The sequence below is a fragment of the Citrus sinensis genome, chromosome 8 (assembly GCF_022201045.2).
Source record: "Citrus sinensis cultivar Valencia sweet orange chromosome 8, DVS_A1.0, whole genome shotgun sequence".
NCBI lineage: Eukaryota > Viridiplantae > Streptophyta > Magnoliopsida > Sapindales > Rutaceae > Citrus > Citrus sinensis.
The window spans coordinates 5,856,521-5,873,153 of NC_068563.1; the positions used below are offsets into that span (position 1 = coordinate 5,856,521).

Sequence of the window (16,633 nt, forward strand, 5' to 3'; positions counted from 1 at the left end):
TTCCAAACGAAAGTGGAAAAGTAAAAAGAAATGTAACTTCAGGTGGATTATAGAAAAAAAAAAGAATTGTGTATTTTTGAAAAAGTTGGAAAAAACGGGTGGACGGTAGATAATTTCCCAAAGCCTATTAGACATCTCTCTAATTTATAATTATCCTATAATTAATAATTATTATTTTTATATAAAAACCTATAATTGGTTATCTTATTGTTAAAGAGATATAATTAATAATATTGTTTAACCATTAATTTATTCATTATTAGTTTTTCCAATAAAAATAAGTAAACTTTTTACATTTTCAACTTCTTAAAAAAGCTCAATTATTCAACATTAGAATCTTTGACTTTGAGTATTACTTTTAATTTCTATTAAAAATCTTATAATCTAGAAAATCATAGATGTAAAATTTCTTGTTCTCTTCTCTACAATGAAGATTATTACATGCATTAGTTCATTCAAAAAAAATAAAAATTAGTTACTTGAAATACAAAGTCCATATCCATTATCTAACCATCAATCCATGATCTCAACTTTCAATGTGCTACCATTCTAAATATTATATTTGAAAATTGTATTATTCTCATTTATTCATTTGTTTATTTTTGTATAATTTCTAATGGTAAAGTTTAGATTTTTTTTTTTTAGAATCTTCTTGATTATTTGTTGAAATTCAAGAATTAAAACTGAAATGAATTTTCAACTCTTTTTTGTTTTGTTGAGTATTGAAATTGCTAAACAAAAGAGGTCTCATAAAAATAATAATAATTCGCCTAAGGCCCTGATACCCTAAAGCGGGCACTGGTAATAGAAACAACGGGAAAAAGCCTTTCTCATCCCTAGGGTTTCATACAATAACTCATTTTATCCTTATTTTTTAAACAATAGCTCAAAATATTATTCCATTAACTCACCGTTAGTAGAATATAGTTTGTTACTAATTCATTAAGGGTAAAAATGGATTTTCCATCAAAGAAAAATTAGAAAAATAAATAAAAGTTGACATATAACTAAAAATAATTTTATCTAATCCCATTAAATAGGAAATACTGAAAAAGATGAAAATTTTTTTATTTCAATCAATTCTTTTTTCACTTCTTTCTATTTTGGCGGCATGAAAGCCTTATAAACCCTAAATCTAAGTACCAAAAATATCACATTTTCTTATTTGTATAAGTATACTCTCTAATTACGTTATAAAATGGTTTGAATTGAGTTGAAGATAAAAAAAATATTCAGTACATGCAAGCACATAAAAACTACTGGTATTTTTGAATTTTTCTTCCAATAATTTAAAGATATTGTGTTAATTATAGTTTGTTCTTTATGACAATTATTTAATGATTATATCAAACTACATCATCGTTGATTTCATTTAAGAAAAATTTAATGAATTTTGTATATTTTATAGTGCTATTTAATTGTGTAAAAAAATTATTTTAATATAGTTTGTATCACTTTAATAAAAAATCTTATTTTACTCACAATGAACTACTAGTTAACGGTTTTATATTAACGGTGAGTTAACAGAAGAATATTTTAAGTTATTATTTGAAAAGTAAGGATGAAATGAGTTATTGCATTAAACTTTAAGAAAAAAAAATTTTCCCTAGAAACAACTATAAAATCATATGGTATTAATATATTTTTTTCATAAATGGGTAGCATCATATGGTGTTAACATGTTTTTATTATTATGTTTTCAGTTAATGGTAACTCTATATGGCATTAACATGTATTTTGTTATCATTCTGAAAAAAAAAATTTCTAGACGAATATCAGTACTCTAAAAATAAAAATTTAAGAGAAAGCTGGTAAATATTATTTCATTCAATTAACTGAATTTAAATGCCTATTCTCTAACAAATGCATCAGAAGAAGAAAAGCACAATTACCGCCTGTTATCGAGGCTTATACCGACAAATGCATTTTTTCCGTTTTTATTTTTTAAGAGTATCTTAAGAATTATTTACATTCGTTTCATTGCACAAACCACTTGCTCATGAATAATCATCGCCCATTTAATTCTATTCTTCTTTTTCAACCCCAAATAATCAAAAGCTCTCCAATGGCTTTCGTATCCACAACTCGTCCATTTCATTTTACTTCAATTTCAGTATCAGCTCTTAGATGTAATTTCTCATCTTCGTTCCCTCATACCGGAAAACCCACATCTTCAATTTTGGAAAATGAACCCTCATATCCGAATACAACAGCTAAACTGAAGGAGTCGCTACGACTGACGGTCAAAGACCGAGCCTCACTCGAAAAATTCCTCAAAGAAAGGTGCAAATCATCAGGTCAAGGTGATATTAATCTTATTACTCCTAATGAAGCCTTGTGTATCTTTGATTACATGCTCCGTATGCACCCTTCTCCGCCTCCTGTCTGTTCCTTCAATATTTTGTTTGGTTGTCTTGCTAAGGATAAACATTATGATACTGTCCTTTCACTCTTCAAGAGACTCAATTCAATTGGGTTGTTTCCAAATCTTTATACTTATAGTATCCTGATTAACTGCTTTTGCAAAATGGGTCGAGTTTCTCATGGTTTTGTTGTTCTTGGGAGAATCCTCAGGTCTTGTTTTACTCCAAATGCTGTAACCTTTAATTCTTTGATTAAAGGTTTGTGTGCGGAGAGTAGAATCATGGAGGCTGCTGCATTGTTTACGAAACTTAGAGTGTTTGGTTGTGAGCCTGATGTTTTTACATACAATATTTTGATTAATGGATTGTGTCGAACAGGCCATACAATTGTTGCTCTAAATTTATTTGAAGAGATGACTAATGGAAATGGGGAATTTGGTGTCATTTGTAAGCCAGACGCTATTACATACAGTACTATTATAGATGGTCTTTGTAAGGAAGGTTTTGTGGACAAGGCCAAGGAACTGTTTCTGAAGATGAAGGATGAGAATATTAACCCCAATGTGGTTACTTATAACTCTTTGATTCACGGTTTTTGTTATGCTAATGATTGGAATGAGGCGAAGTGTTTGTTTATTGAGATGATGGACCAAGGGGTACAGCCGGATGTTGTGTCTTTTAATGTGATCATGAATGAGCTTTGTAAAAATGGGAAGATGGACGAAGCAAGTAGGCTGTTAGAATTGATGATTCAGATTGGTGTGCGTCCAAATGCTTTTGTCTATAACACATTAATGGACGGGTTTTGTTTGACAGGTAGAGTTAATCGTGCGAAGGAACTATTTGTTTCTATGGAGAGTATGGGTTGCAAACATGATGTTTTTAGTTACAATAGTTTGATAAATGGTTACTGCAAGAATAAGGAAATAGAGGAAGCGTTAAGCCTTTATAGTGAAATGCTTTCTAAAGGAATTAGGCCAACAGTTGTTACATATAACACCTTGTTCCATGGCCTTTTTGAAATACACCAGGTTGAGCGTGCTTTAAAATTGTTTGATGAGATGCAGCGTAGTGATGTGGCAGCTGATACCTGGACATATAGAACCTTTATTGATGGGCTCTGCAAGAATGGTTATATTGTAAAGGCAGTTGAACTATTTCGTACTTTGAGAATTCTCAAGTGTGAACTAGATATTCGAGTCTACAACTGCCTCATTGATGGATTCTGTAAATCTGGCAGACTCGAAATTGCATGGGAACTATTTCGTAGTTTGCGTCGTGGAGTCCTAATAGCAGATGTTGTAACATATAACATCATGATCCATGCGCTTTGTGCTGATGGGAAAATGGACAAGGCACATGGTTTGTTTCTTGATATGGAAGCAAAAGGTGTAGCACCCGATTGTGTCACATTTAACACGCTGATGCTAAGTTGCATCCGCAATAATGAGACATCAAAAGTTGTTGAACTCCTTCACAGAATGGATGAGAGAAATGTAATACCAGATGCATCTACACTTTCAATTGTTGTGGACTTACTTGTAAAGAATGAAATTAGCTTAAACTCGATTCCACAATTCAAGAGTCAAAGGTAAGTGAGTTTAATATTGATTTAGTCGCATGTTTCTTCTGCCTGAAAACGCCGATCTGAAGGATCCCATTCTTATTACAACATGTAAAGGAGTGTTGTCTATTGTTGGCATGTTCCTAGGTTCTGTCCATGGATTCTGTTTGCAGACATGGCTAACTTCTTGTTCAACAGATAAGTTTTAAAGTCTTTCAACTTTATGTTGTAAAATAACTTTTTTATTATTCAATTCATGAGTTTTTCTTCTGTAACACATACTTCTCATTAGCTGGAAGTGCAATTTTTTTATGCTTTTCCTGTATGGCTTCTTTTTCTGCTCTAAATAAAATGGCATTTTGTTTCCCTCCTGTGAGGGTACAACGTTTATGTTTAAATTTTCTGTTAGTTAAATTGGTTGTCTTTGATATAGGGAACTTCCAGTTGAACTGATTTGTAATTCTGGGTATATGAGATTACCAACTGTATTGGGAATTAATGTCAAATTAATTATATTATCAGGTTTTTCAATCAGCGTTCATCATTTATTTCTATTAACAATTAATAGCACAGCTTGTCTTCTCAGCTTCATTGGTTCCTCTAAAAAATAATCTTGTAAAGACATTTTTTTTTTTTTGGCATGGTAAATGCTAGATTGTTTGTGGTCTGAATGATACTACACATCTAAGTAATTGCCCAAATTTTTTGTTCCTTGTTACATGGCATTCAATTGAATGAGGACTTCATGATTGTGTGTATTGGTATTTGTTAAACAAACATCAGTAAAGCATGCTTCAACAACACTGACAGCGTGATTAACCGTAAGCCTTGGCTACCTTACTATTTTAAGTTACAGTCAAATCAAATGTGGTAATTAAAGGTGGGGTAGGCTCCCCATTTTGTGAGGGTTGTAACAGTTTGATGGCGGTATATAAAAGTTCATGGGATTAGGATGAACCCTAATCCAACGTTTGCTGTTAAAAACATGTTTGGAATAAATTATAATGGACCACCATTTAATCCTAAATAGTATGAAAATTGTATCCTAGGAGAACCCTTGGGATTACTTTTATGAAGCCAAAAATGTTATCATAACTATTCATGGGATGATGAATGACAAAATTATTATTTATTTTATTTAACTAATATTATAAATATTATAATTTATTTTTTAATTATATTATAATATTATTTTAAACTTATATAAATATTAAAGAATAATTTAATTTTATGTTGCAGATATAAATTTATTATTAATTAATGTTTAAAATATTTTATTAATTTTTTAATTGATTTAATTCAAAAATTTTAGTTATTAAATTGTAATTGTAATAATATTATAAATTCACAATTTTAGGAACTATATTTATAATTAAATTGATTTTTATTTTTCATATTTTGTGAGTTTTCATTTTATCATTGACGTAAATTTAATTAAATAAATAACTTATATTTATTTACTTTAAAATAAGTTTAATAAGAAAATTATTGTTCCAATCCAATCTAAACCGTAATTATACCAAGCGCCACTAAACATAATCTAATGCAGTCCTACCACATTCTGCATACCAAATAGCCCTCGAACAAATTGACTCCAACTTTATAAGCAAAACATTACTGTTATAAGTAAGTATAAAACTAAGTTATTTATTTATTTATTTATTTATTTTCACAAGACAACAATTGGGTAAGTATCTAAACATAATCCAATACAATCCTATCACATCTTGTGTACCATATAGACCTTAAGCAAAATGATCCCTAACTTTATAAGCAAATCATTGCTCTTATAAGCATAAAAACAACTTCTTCTTATTTATTCATTCATTTTCACAAAAAAATAATTAGGCAAGTGTCCACTTTTCTTTTTTTTTGGGTATAAAATGATAACACATATGCCGTAATCCTTTATCTCGATGAATGATTTTGAAAATATTTATTAATCATTTTCTCAATTTCCTCCTTACTTACATGAGCGGGATTCGAAACCCAAACTTTTTGTTTATAAAGTAAGAGATTTTACTATATTAACTAAATGACACCTACTATTTTTAATTTAGTTTAGAAAATATGTTATTGGTTTTTTAATTTTCATTAATGAAATATTGGTATAGCAAATTCAGCAAGTATGCATTTGTGCACAACAACCTAGTGAAGTCTTTCAAACTCTTAAAATGCATATTTTTCATTTCTCCTCTCTTTTTTTTTTTTTTTCATTTTACCCTTCAATTTTATTCTGAAGAGTTGGTTTAGGAGATCAATCTTAATCGAAGAGTCTAAGACGACATGTGTCAAACTTAAGCCTTACAACTCTTTTGTTGCACAAGCAACTTCTTTATTATCTGTTGTCATGGTTGTCAAAGGCCGGTGGCCACAAAGCCAATTCAAGTTGGCTTTGACAAGCCGGCCAAAGAAAATGGTGATGCCGGCCAAAGAAAATGGTGCCATCCAAATGGAGAAAAAGAAGAAGTTGGCAACAACATTTGAAATATATACATATATATATTAATTTAATAGCCATTTTTTGGCTATAAAAGGAAGAGCTCCCTAATTCATTTTATTCCAATCTTGAGATCCAAGTTTTGTAGAGAGAATTGAGAGTTTAAGAGCTTGCATTTATAAGCTCTAATTTTAGTGATTTGAGAGTTTGGGTGTATTGAGGTTTTGGGTAGAGAGCTAAAATACTACAATACTTGTAACTCCTTTTCACTAGTAAAATATTTCCTTCTGTTTTCGCCCGTGGATGTAGGCTAAAAGCCGAACCACGTAATTTCTGGTGTCCTCTATTGTGCTTGTTCTTTATTTTATTTCCAATTTCATTTTAGCTGCGGTCCTGCTTCACCCACTAATTTTCTAACAGTGGTATCAGAGCTATTGGTTGTATTTTTGGAGTCAGGAATTGTTCACGTATTCACGTATACGGTGTACGGTACTATTCATGTATACGGTACTATTCACGTGAAACGGTGGAAGCGATCCAAGAATTTTGCGGTACAAAGCAGGGAATAGTGGTGTGAGTAAAGCAACTGTGTGATTCTGTACATGTCTAGGAAAGTTCTGTCACAATGGCGATAAGAGCTTAAGGAGTCTGGGTTTTAAGTGGGACCATTGTGACCCCTCCAGTCTTTCCTGGGAACTTTCCTGGTGTGCATTCTCACACATACTCATAACTATTCAAGGTGGTATACCAGCTTGTGTGCAGTATTTATCAACAAAATGGCGGCAAAGTATGAAATTGAGAAATTTAACGGAAATAATTTTTCGTTGTGGAAAATGAAGATGAAAGCTGTATTGAGGAAAAATAATTGCTTGGCAGCAATTGGAGAAAGGCCCATGGAGATAACTGATGACAAGTGGAACGAGATAGATGGCAACGCCATTTCTGATCTACACTTGGCACTTGCAGACGGAGTATTATCCAGTGTGGCAGAGAAAAACACAGCGAAGGAAATATGGGATACTCTCACAAAATTGTACGAGGCCAAGTCACTACACAACAAAATTTTCTTGAAGAGAAAACTCTATACTCTTCGAATGGCGGAATCTACAATGGTGACTGACCACATCAACACATTGAAGACTCTATTTTCACAACTCACAACATTGGGTCATAATATAGAGGAAAATGAACGTGCAGAGCTTCTACTTCAAAGTCTACCAGATTCGTATGATCAACTCATCATCAACCTGACGAACAACAATCCAGTGGAGAGTCTAGTTTTCGACGATGTTGCAGCCTCCGTATTAAATGAGGAAAGCAGGCGGAAAAATAAGGAAAACAGACAAGCAAGTTCGCAGCAAGCGGAAGCGCTATCAGTAACGAGAGGGAGATCAACGGAACGTGGCCCCAGTGGGAGTCAAAATTATGGTAGATCAAAATCCAGAAATAAGAAGAATGTTAAATGCTACAACTGTGGCAAGAAAGGGCACGTCAAGAAAGAGTGTTGGAGTAACCAGAAGAGAAGAGAGGGTAAAGAACCTGAGTCATCAAATGCTCAGGGGTGTGTAGCAAGTACCTCAGATGATGGCGAAATTCTCTACAGCGAGGCAACAACTGTTTCAGAAGGCAGAAAACGACTTTCTGATGTCTGGCTTATAGACTCAGGAGCTACCTGGCACATGACCTCTAGGAGAGAATGGTTCCACACATATGAACCTATCTCAGGAGGATCTGTATATATGGGTAACGATCATGCCTTGGAGATCGCTGGTATTGGTACTATCAAAATAAAAATGTTTGATGGTACAATTCGCACAATTGGAGAGGTACGACATGTCAACGGCCTGAAGAAAAATCTATTGTCTTTAGGACAAATGGATAGTAATGGGTACAAAACTCATGTGGAGAATGGAATTATGAAGATCATTAAAGGCGCGCTTGTATTGATGAAGGCAGAAAAGATCAGTGCTAATTTATTCATGCTTAAAGGAGAAACACTACTGGAGGCTGATGCGTGTGTCGCATCAAATGAAGAAGAGTCAACGATGATGTGGCATCTCAAGCTTGGTCACATGTCAGAACAAGGTTTGAAGATTCTCTCTGAGCGAAAATTGCTTCCGGGGCTCAAATCGGTAAGTTTACCATTTTGCGAGCATTGTGTTACAAGTAAGCAGCATAGATTAAAATTCAGTAGATCTATTGCTAGAAGTAAATATATTCTAGACTTGATTCATTCTGATGTCTGGGAATCACCGGATATATCCATGGGAGGTGCAAAGTACATGGTGACTTTCATTGATGATTATTCCAGAAGATGTTGGGTGTATCCAATTAAGAAAAAGTCAGATGTATTTCCAGTGTTTAAAGAATACAAAGCGCGGGTGGAACTTGAATCTGGTAAAAAGATCAAGTGCTTGAGGACAGATAATGGTGGAGAGTATACAGACGGTGAGTTTCTTGCTTTCTGTAAGCAAGAAGGTATTCAGAGGCAGTTCACGGTGGCATACACTCCTCAACAAAACGGAGTGGCGGAGCGGATGAACAGAACTCTTACAGAAAGAATAAGAGCTATGTTGAGGACTGCTGGTCTACCCAATTCATTCTGGGCAGAAGCAGCCAAAACTGCATGTTATATAGTAAATCGATCGCCATCTACAGCTATTGGGCTGAAGACAGCGATGGAGATGTGGACTGGAAAGCCAGCTGATTATTCCTACCTACATGCATTTGGATGTCCTGTGTACGTGATGTACAATGCCCAAGAAAGAACAAAGCTGGATCCAAAATCTAGAAGATGTATCTTCTTGGGGTATGCTGATGGAGTAAAGGGGTATCGTCTGTGGGACCCCACTGCCCACAAGATCGTCATCAGCAGAGATGTTATCTTTGTAGAAGATCAACTGCAAAGGAGAGATGAGGATGATGGCACTACAAAAGAAAAGTCAGAGACTGTGCCAGTATATGTGGAAAATAATCTAGAAGATTCAGATTCTTCTGAAGCAGCACCAGAGCACGAGGAACAAGAACCAGTCGAGTCTGAGGCTCCAGAAGTTCGTCGGTCAACTCGTGAGAGACGACCACCGACGTGGCACTCGGAGTATGTCACAGAGATCAACATTGCATACTGTCTTCTAACAGAGGATGGAGAGCCTTCAACTTTCCATGAAGCTTTAAACAGCTCAGATGTTGCTTTGTGGATGACAGCAATGCAGGAAGAAATTGAAGCTCTACACAAGAACAAGACATGGGAACTTGTACCACTACCACACGGAAGAAAAGCCATTGGAAACAAATGGGTATACAAGATCAAACGTGATGGCAATGACCAAGTGGAGCGGTATCGTGCGAGATTGGTGGTGAAAGGATATGCTCAGAAAGAAGGTATTGACTTCAACGAGATATTTTCGCCGGTGGTTCGACTCACAACAGTCAGAATAGTTTTGGCAATGTGTGCCACATTTGACCTACATCTAGAGCAGTTAGATGTGAAAACTGCATTTCTTCATGGAGAACTTGAAGAAGAAATTTATATGCTCCAACCAGAAGGTTTTGCAGAAAAAGGAAAGGAGAACTTGGTTTGCAGGTTGAACAAATCTCTATACGGTCTCAAACAGGCGCCGAGGTGTTGGTATAAGAGATTTGATTCCTTCATCATGAGCCTTGGATACAACAGACTCAGTTCAGATCATTGTACATATTACAAGAGGTTTGAAGATAATGATTTCATCATTTTATTGTTGTATGTGGATGACATGTTGGTAGCAGGTCCCAACAAAGATCGAATCCAAGAATTGAAGGCACAGTTGGCTAGGGAGTTTGAAATGAAGGACTTGGGACCAGCAAACAAGATTCTAGGGATGCAAATTCACCGAGACAGAAATAACAGGAAGATTTGGCTTTCTCAGAAAAATTACTTGAAGAAAATCTTGCGGCGCTTCAACATGCAAGATTGTAAGTCAATTTCTACCCCACTTCCTGTTAATTTCAAATTATCCTCAAGTATGTGTCCTAGCAATGAAGCGGAGAGGAAGGAGATGTCTCGAGTACCGTATGCATCAGCAGTGGGAAGTTTGATGTTCGCTATGATATGCACAAGACCGGACATTGCACAAGCAGTGGGAGCAGTCAGTCGATACATAGCGAATCCTGGCGGAGAGCATTGGATAACTGTGAAGAGGATTCTGAGATACATCAGAGGAACCTCAAATGTTGCATTATGTTATGGAGGATCAGAGTTTACTGTCAGAGGCTATGTGGATTCAGATTTTGCTGGAGATCTTGATAAAAGGAAATCCACTACTGGTTATGTGTTTACACTTGCGGGAGCAGCTGTAAGCTGGGTTTCGAAACTGCAGACCGTTGTGGCTTTATCTACAACAGAAGCAGAATACATGGCAGCTACACAAGCTTGCAAGGAAGCTATTTGGATACAAAGGTTATTGGAGGAGCTCGGGCATAAACAACAGAAAATTCCTGTGTTTTGTGACAGTCAGAGTGCCCTGCACATTGCAAGGAATCCAGCCTTTCATTCCAGGACAAAGCACATAGGAGTCCAGTATCACTTCGTTCGTGAAGTAGTGGAAGATGGAAGTGTGGATTTACAGAAAATCCATACCAAGGAGAACCTAGCAGATGTTTTGACCAAGCCGATAAATACTGATAAGTTTGTCTGGAGTAGATCCTCTTGTGGCCTAGCAGCAACGTAGGCAACATGATTATGGCGAAGCAGAAAGGATGATGTGGAGATTGATTGATTTTCAATCAAATCTCCAAGTGGGAGAAATGTCAAAGGCCGGTGGCCACAAAGCCAATTCAAGTTGGCTTTGACAAGCCGGCCAAAGAAAATGGTGATGCCGGCCAAAGAAAATGGTGCCATCCAAATGGAGAAAAAGAAGAAGTTGGCAACAACATTTGAAATATATACATATATATATTAATTTAATAGCCATTTTTTGGCTATAAAAGGAAGAGCTCCCTAATTCATTTTATTCCAATCTTGAGATCCAAGTTTTGTAGAGAGAATTGAGAGTTTAAGAGCTTGCATTTATAAGCTCTAATTTTAGTGATTTGAGAGTTTGGGTGTATTGAGGTTTTGGGTAGAGAGCTAAAATACTACAATACTTGTAACTCCTTTTCACTAGTAAAATATTTCCTTCTGTTTTCGCCCGTGGATGTAGGCTAAAAGCCGAACCACGTAATTTCTGGTGTCCTCTATTGTGCTTGTTCTTTATTTTATTTCCAATTTCATTTTAGCTGCGGTCCTGCTTCACCCACCAATTTTCTAACAATGGTTATATTATGTTTCAACTAACAAAAGCAACTAAAGGTATGATAAGGTTGCATATTTGTCTCTAGACCAATTAGCATAGCTTGTATGAAAACGGTAGAATTTGTCAAGAGATGATTATATAAACTCTGTTTTTTCTTTCAAAATTTATTTTACTAAGAGATCAATATCAGTGAGATATTAGTGAAAACTAAATTATGCATCTTTTTAAAATTATTAAAAAATAGAAATGCCGAGATAGCCATTGCCATCAGTAATGTGTAGTGATGGAAGGATAGCATGAATTATCAAATGGGAATCCTTAAACAATTTAAATTTTCAGGAAAAAAAAATCAATGGACTTCATCACTCACTGCCCTTTTTTTTAAAGTCAACAGCAGGTGTTGTTCCTGCATCATAAAGGGTGGGCTAAGATAGCTCACATAGAATATTATCCTTAGTTTGAACGGGTTCATATACTCAACGTATTCCATTTATGATTCCGCTTGCATTTATGATTCATCTTTCAACTTTTGCCCTTTATGATTCCTCATACATTTATTATTCCTCTTGCTATTGAAGATGGGAGAGAGATGGTGCATGTGGCCATACGATTATGTATTAACAAAATTTGAATTGATATATGTTAGTTGTAATTTAAAATTCTACACATATATCAAAATATAAAAAAAAAAGAAGGAAGAAAATCTTATTTCATGTTTATTTTAGTGTGAAATAAAATTTAATAAAATGTTATAGAGTAATAAATTGTGGTGGTGGCTATTATTTTTATTTACAATTTTACGACTGTGGGGATTGTTGGCGGCAAGTGTTTTTTAATTAAATTCTTTAACGTATTTATTATTTTTTAACATCATTTTATTTCATAAATAACAAGGGTTTACAATAACATCAGGAGCACATATTCATAAAAGTGTTATAAAAAAAAAGAAAAGTGAGTATAATCCATTAAAGTTAAGAAGTCATGGTGTAATAAGGTATTATGAAATTAAATACCACAAGGGTAAGCGGCATAAGGTGATTAGAATGAACAAAATTGTTGACATCTTATGTCCCAAAATTTTGAACAGTCCTTTTATGTCGGAAATGAAATTCAGTGGAATGGAATCATCATATGACACAGAGACAGAAGAAGTCAGGAAGAAAGATACGGTCTTTTTGACAACTTCAAACCATGGTGAATATATATGTCTTCTGACACCAAATTCTGTTGGTAGTTACTAAAAATGGCGCCAAAGCTCAAAAAACAGAAATTCTCCCCGAACATCGCCACGTTTTCAGGGATGCAAAATTCATTGTGGCCGTCATTTTGGTTTCATCCTCTTAGAAACCAAGTAACAGACTTCGCCCAAGAAACCCCCCATTATAGTAAAAACAAAACAACACATCCCTTTTCAATATCCTTAGTCCAAATTCTAATCATCCCTTCATCCAGGAGGGATGGAGATAGAAAGATAATTTTTTTTTTCTCTTTTGAAAAAAAAGGACAGAAAAGAGCAAACAAGCAAGCAGGCAATCAACATTTCTATCCTCCTGAATGTCATCGTCAACGTCATCATCTTCATCGATGGCTATCCTCCTGGCTCTTCTCTACGCTCTGGTCTCCGGTCCCACGATCGCCTTCTCGCAGAACGGCCCCCCCACGGCCGCCACGTTCTCCCCCAGAGATAACTTCCTTATTGACTGCGGCGGCAAGTCCTCTAATCCTCTCCCTGATGGAAGAACTTTCAAGTCTGACAAAGAAGCCCTTCCATTCCTGCAAACAAAAGAAGACATCCAAGTTTCCGTCCCTTCGGCTGACGTTCCTTCTCCTATTTATCTATCCGCAAGAGTTTTTAAAGAAGAATCAACTTATACGTTTCAGTTGAATCAGCCCGGTTGGCACTGGGTTCGTCTCCATTTCTTTGCCTTGCCCGCCAAGGAAGCTGATCTTCAGAAAGCATCGTTCCATGTGGCAACGGATAAGTTTGTTCTCCTTCACAACTTTAAGCCCGACAATGACAATAAAGCTGTTGTGAAGGAGTTTATGCTTAACCTGACTGAATCCACATTTTCCATCAAGTTTACACCGATGAAGAATTCTGTTGCTTTTATCAATGCCATTGAGGTTGTTTCAGCTCCGGATACCTTGATCAGTGACGAGGGCTCTTCTCTTTTCCCTGTAGACAGCTACGAAGGTTTGTCTAAGTTTTCATACCAATATGTTTACAGGCTTAACATGGGAGGACCATCGATTACTCCACAGAATGACAGCCTTGGCAGGACTTGGGTGCCTGATTCAAATTTTTTGAAGGAAAAAAATTTGGCGACGACAGCCTCTGTTGAATCCAACGCTGTACAATACCCTGATGGAGTCACACCTTTGATTGCACCGGCAACTGTGTATTCTTCTGCATCTATGATGGCTGACTCACACACAGTTCAACCAAATTTCAACGTAACATGGACATTCGATGTTGATTCAACGTTTAGCTATTTGCTTCGACTGCATTTTTGTGACATTGTGAGCAAATCTCTCAACGATCTTTACTTCAACGTGTACGTTAATGGCAAAACAGCGATTTCCGCATTGGATTTATCCACTGTCGCACAAGGTTTGGCCACTCCTTATTATAGGGATATTGTGGTGAACGCTTCATTAATGCATAATGGACTCAATGTTCAAATTGGTCCGAACAAGGAGAACACTGGTACAAGAAATGCAATTCTCAACGGATTGGAGGTTATGAAAATGAGCAATTCTGTTAATAGTTTGGATGGAGAATTTGGTGTCGATGGTAGTAAGGCTAATTCGTCTAGCCGCGGGCCAGTTGTTGCGGTAGGTTTTGCGGTGATGTTTGGTGCATTTGTTGGCCTTGGTGCAATGGTTATCAAATGGCACAAGAGGCCTCAAGATTGGCAAAGGAGGAACAGCTTTTCTTCTTGGTTGCTTCCTCTTCATACCGGTGATACTAGCTTCATGACCAGCAAGTGTGGCTCTCACAAGAGTGGGTTTACCAATTCAACTCTTGGCCTTGGCAGGTACTTCTCTTTTCAAGAGTTGCAAGAAGCGACTAAAAATTTTGATTCAAGTGCAATAATAGGTGTTGGAGGATTTGGCAATGTGTATCTTGGTGAGATTGATGACGGGACTAAAGTTGCTGTGAAAAGAGGGAACCCACAATCCGAACAAGGGATCACAGAGTTTCAAACAGAAATTCAGATGTTATCTAAGCTTAGGCATAGGCATTTGGTGTCACTTATTGGCTATTGCGACGAAAATTCAGAAATGATCCTGGTTTATGAGTACATGTCCAATGGACCTTTCAGGGATCATTTGTATGGAAAAAATCTGCCACCATTGTCATGGAAACAAAGGCTGGAGATATCTATAGGCTCGGCTCGAGGACTTCACTACCTTCACACTGGGACAGCACAGGGTATCATTCATCGGGATGTTAAGAGCACCAACATTTTGCTCGATGAAAACTATGTTGCCAAGGTTTCAGATTTCGGGCTTTCAAAAGATGCACCTATCGGGCAGGGTCATGTAAGTACAGCAGTGAAGGGAAGCTTTGGATATCTTGATCCTGAGTATTTCAGAAGGCAGCAACTAACAGAAAAATCAGATGTTTATTCATTTGGTGTGGTTTTGCTTGAGGTGCTGTGCGCAAGGCCTGCAATTAACCCTCAGCTACCAAGAGAACAAGTTAACTTAGCCGAGTGGGCAATGCAATGGAAGAGAAAGGGATTACTTGAAAAGATCATTGACCCTCATCTTGTCGGCACAATCAATCCTGAATCATTGAAGAAATTTGCTGAGGCAGCAGAGAAATGCTTGGCTGATCATGGAGTAGACAGGCCTACAATGGGAGACGTACTATGGAATTTGGAGTATGCATTGCAGCTGCAAGAGGCATTCACACAAGGAAAAGCTGAGGAAGAGTCTCAATCAGCCGCCACAGCTGCCGCCTCCCCTGCTGCTGTTGCTGCTCCAGCCGCTACTTCTGCCTCAGACGACCGTCCAGTTTCTGCTCCAAAAGAAAATGTTGGACCAGCTGAAGTTCATGCTATCGATGAACACTCAGGGACTGCAATGTTTGCACAATTTTCAGGGCTTAATGGTAGATAAAACATAAAAAAAAATGCACTTGATATTTGAAGAATCTTGTGGAGTTTGATATATTTCTTGTGTAGCAAGGAACACTTTTGTTGCTTCTTCATGAAGGGAAGTTAGCATTTTGAAGGTCCAGCACTAGCAAAATTTCTGATACTGTAATAATCTGCAATGTTGTACGTTACAATTGTCCATTTGTAGAATTCGTGTTTTTTTTCTGCACTGTCTTCTTCGTGGTATATGTTTTCATTGTCGCGAAGATTTGTATCAGAACATATGTTACGATCAATGTATAATTAGCACGGTTGGGTGTAACACATGCAATAACTACAATGCATATACATCATATATTATTACTTAACACTTTAGCCTTTAGTTGTCATTAGCCATTAGCATTGTTAATAAATAACAATGATGTAAAAAATATAAGAAAATGAAGAAGGGAATTGCTTTGATTTTTTTTTCCCGTGCTCATAACCAAATTATATGTTACCATGGATCGTTATTGAAATTAATGGAAAGCAATCCCAAACTGTCCCTAACTTACAGAACAAACTCTATTCACCAATAAGATCAAAGAATATATGAATATTGTTCTTACCCAAACTTTCATAGTAAAATAACAGAGTGTTTGGTTTCACAAATTGTCCTACTGGAGAGTCTTTTCTCTCCTTATTCTGTCTTTTCTTGTAATGTTCTGCAAGTTAAATATGAAACGGGACACTAGCACTTGGTGCAAATGCTAATCCTGTAGGCTCTTCTTGTATGACCTTTTCCATTTGTTCTCAAATAATAACCATACTAGTAAAACGACAGTTGTTATATCTTCTGTGAGATGATTTACTCTGCATGCTGAAAGTTTTATGTTAAAGCCTTTCTATTC

The 16,633-nt window shown here is 36.1% G+C and overlaps 2 protein-coding genes across 2 annotated transcripts; both read left to right on the top strand.

The window, feature by feature from the left end:
• The first annotated feature begins 1,889 nt into the window (after positions 1-1,889).
• LOC102612904 (putative pentatricopeptide repeat-containing protein At1g12700, mitochondrial) lies at positions 1,890-4,202 on the top strand. Its single transcript, XM_052432253.1, has one exon. The coding sequence runs from the start codon at positions 2,000-2,002 to the stop codon at positions 3,956-3,958; it is 1,959 nt and encodes a 652-aa protein (XP_052288213.1). The 5' UTR covers positions 1,890-1,999; the 3' UTR covers positions 3,959-4,202.
• Positions 4,203-13,109: 8,907 nt separating this feature from the next.
• Positions 13,110-15,765, top strand: LOC102626639 (probable receptor-like protein kinase At4g39110). Its single transcript, XM_025101841.2, has one exon. The coding sequence runs from the start codon at positions 13,192-13,194 to the stop codon at positions 15,763-15,765; it is 2,574 nt and encodes an 857-aa protein (XP_024957609.2). The 5' UTR covers positions 13,110-13,191.
• The last annotated feature ends 868 nt before the right edge of the window (positions 15,766-16,633 follow it).